The sequence below is a fragment of the Numida meleagris genome, chromosome 4 (assembly GCF_002078875.1).
Source record: "Numida meleagris isolate 19003 breed g44 Domestic line chromosome 4, NumMel1.0, whole genome shotgun sequence".
NCBI classification, from domain to species: domain Eukaryota; kingdom Metazoa; phylum Chordata; class Aves; order Galliformes; family Numididae; genus Numida; species Numida meleagris.
Genome location: NC_034412.1, coordinates 95,506,082 through 95,508,208, shown reverse-complemented (window position 1 = coordinate 95,508,208; position 2,127 = coordinate 95,506,082). Strand labels below are relative to the sequence as shown.

General features: G+C 54.3%; 1 protein-coding gene across 1 annotated transcript in view; it reads left to right on the top strand.

Annotated features, from left to right (window-relative positions):
* Window positions 205-2,127, top strand: part of LOC110398647 (5-hydroxytryptamine receptor 7-like) — an 8,091-nt gene continuing 6,168 nt past the window's right edge. The window contains exon 1 of the mRNA XM_021396505.1: window positions 205-760. Coding sequence (XP_021252180.1) covers window positions 252-760 — 509 coding nt within the window. The 5' untranslated portion in view covers window positions 205-251. The remainder of the gene's footprint in view (window positions 761-2,127) is intronic.

Here is a 2,127-nt window from a genome sequence, read left to right as displayed (position 1 = left end):
TTTACAAGTGGAGCGAGCTTCCTCCGAGCATCCTCCAGATCCAGCAAACTGTGCGTCTTCAGGCAGACTTGGGAAACAGCTCCTCGCCGAGCACATGAGCTCCATCTGCAGCTCCGGGAGGCAAGAGATAGGGCTGGAGGGTGGTATTTCATTTCCTTAGCCCGCGTGTGATAAAATGTTCTGCTTTGCCGTTGGAGGTGCCACTGCTGGGAGAAAGCCCGTGCCGTTGCCCGCTGCGGTGAGCTCAGAGCATGCTGCTGAGGGGCAGCCCCCGGCGGTTTCTGGAGCACCATCTTCTCTTTGTGGAGAACGCAGAGCAGCAGTATCCAGCTTGGGAGTCACTCCAGAATCCATTCATGACTGAAGAACCCTCCGCCCCTGCCGAGCCAGACCTGCCTTCCTCCAACCTCACCAACGCGACGGACTGCGGCGAGGAGATCCTGCTCTATGGGGACACCGAGAAGATCGTCATCGGAGCGGTGCTCTCCATCATCATCCTCATGACCATCGCGGGCAACGGTCTGGTCATCATCTCCGTCTGCATTGTCAAGAAGCTCCGGCAGCCTTCCAACTACCTGGTGGTGTCCCTCGCGGCCGCCGACCTGTCGGTGGCTTTCGCTGTCATGCCCTTCGTGACCATCACGGACCTGGTGGGGGGAGAGTGGCTCTTCGGGAAGGTGTTTTGCAACGTGTTCATCGCCATGGATGTCATGTGCTGCACCGCCTCCATCATGACGCTGTGCATCATCAGCGTGGACAGGTAAGGGACATGGGGCAGTTTTCAGTTGGTCGAGGGCCGCCAGAATCAAGATCATAGGATCATGGAATGGCTTAGGTTGGAGGGGGCTTTAAAGATCGTTGAGCTCCAGCCCCCCTGCCATGGGCAGGGTTGCCAACCACTACATCCCAGGATCCATTCCAACTTGGCCTTGAATGCTTCCAAGGATGGGGTACACACAACTTCTCTGCTCAGTGCTGTTGCATGTGTTTTCCAAGTGCACAGGGTGGGTGAGGGCTTTCTGTATCAATTAGGTGCCCTTTGTAGCTCAAGTAACTTCTTAAAGTTCTTGCTTCATCCTCCACCTTCAGATAGCGTGTGGGTCTTTCTTGGTTCGCAGAACAGAGTCCTGAGATTAGACCTTTGTCCATCCGTATCCCCGTGAATAGGGGTTGGCCCATAAAATTAGAATCATAGAATATCCCAAATTGGAGGGGACAGATGAGGACCCGCAAAGATCATTGAGTCCGACTCGATGAAATTATTCAGCAAAAGAAGTGCATAGACTCTGAACATCCAGGTTATAGAGCTCTTGTAACCCAAGCCTATGGAATGCTCTGCTGCTCTCAGGGCTTGTGCTTTGGCCAAAGGTGCTGGCATCTCCCCACCCCATCCCAAGTTCCATAAAACCCTGGTGTAGCCCAGTGCCTGCTTTGGTGTGGTTTTGTTGGTTTGAGCTCCCACACCTGAAGTGCAGAGGGAAAGGCTGAGCACGTCTGGCAAAGCACCACAACTCGGGCAAGCCAGCCCCCCGTGGGTCTAATTATAGCAGCCTGCGTCATTAGGGACATTGTGCTGATGAGCCGGTGGGACGGAGCCAGATCTGACACACATGCTGGCTTTCTGGAAAGGGTTATTTGGCTTTGTGCTGGCACTGCTGAGCCAGGCTGGGTTGTGATAAGCAGCTCAAGAAGGGAATGTGTTGGCAAGATGCATGCCCTGGCCGCAGTAACTGTAACACCTCCCTGGTGGCTCACCCAGGTGTGGCAGGGGGTGACAAAGCAGGAGGATCAGACACAAGCTGCCTGCTGCAGCATCATGCTCCCGAGCCCTTTGCCAGCCGCTGCTCTGCATGGGGTGCTGCTGGTCGGAAAGCAAAATCCCCACCAACCTCGCAGCTCTGCTGCTGAACTGGCTGCTTTCACAAACAGGCCGTTCCTAAAAAGCAAGTGTATGCAGAGTCAGGAGAAAAGCGTGTCTGTGTCAGAGGGAAGAGATCAAATGCAGTAAAGAGAAATGTGAACGTCTCTTCCTGATGCGTGAGGAGCGAAGCAGCAGCTGCACATTAACCAGATTGGCTTCGGTTTCAAATTTTCCCTTTCTCTTTTCTCCTTTCCCCCTTTCTTTCC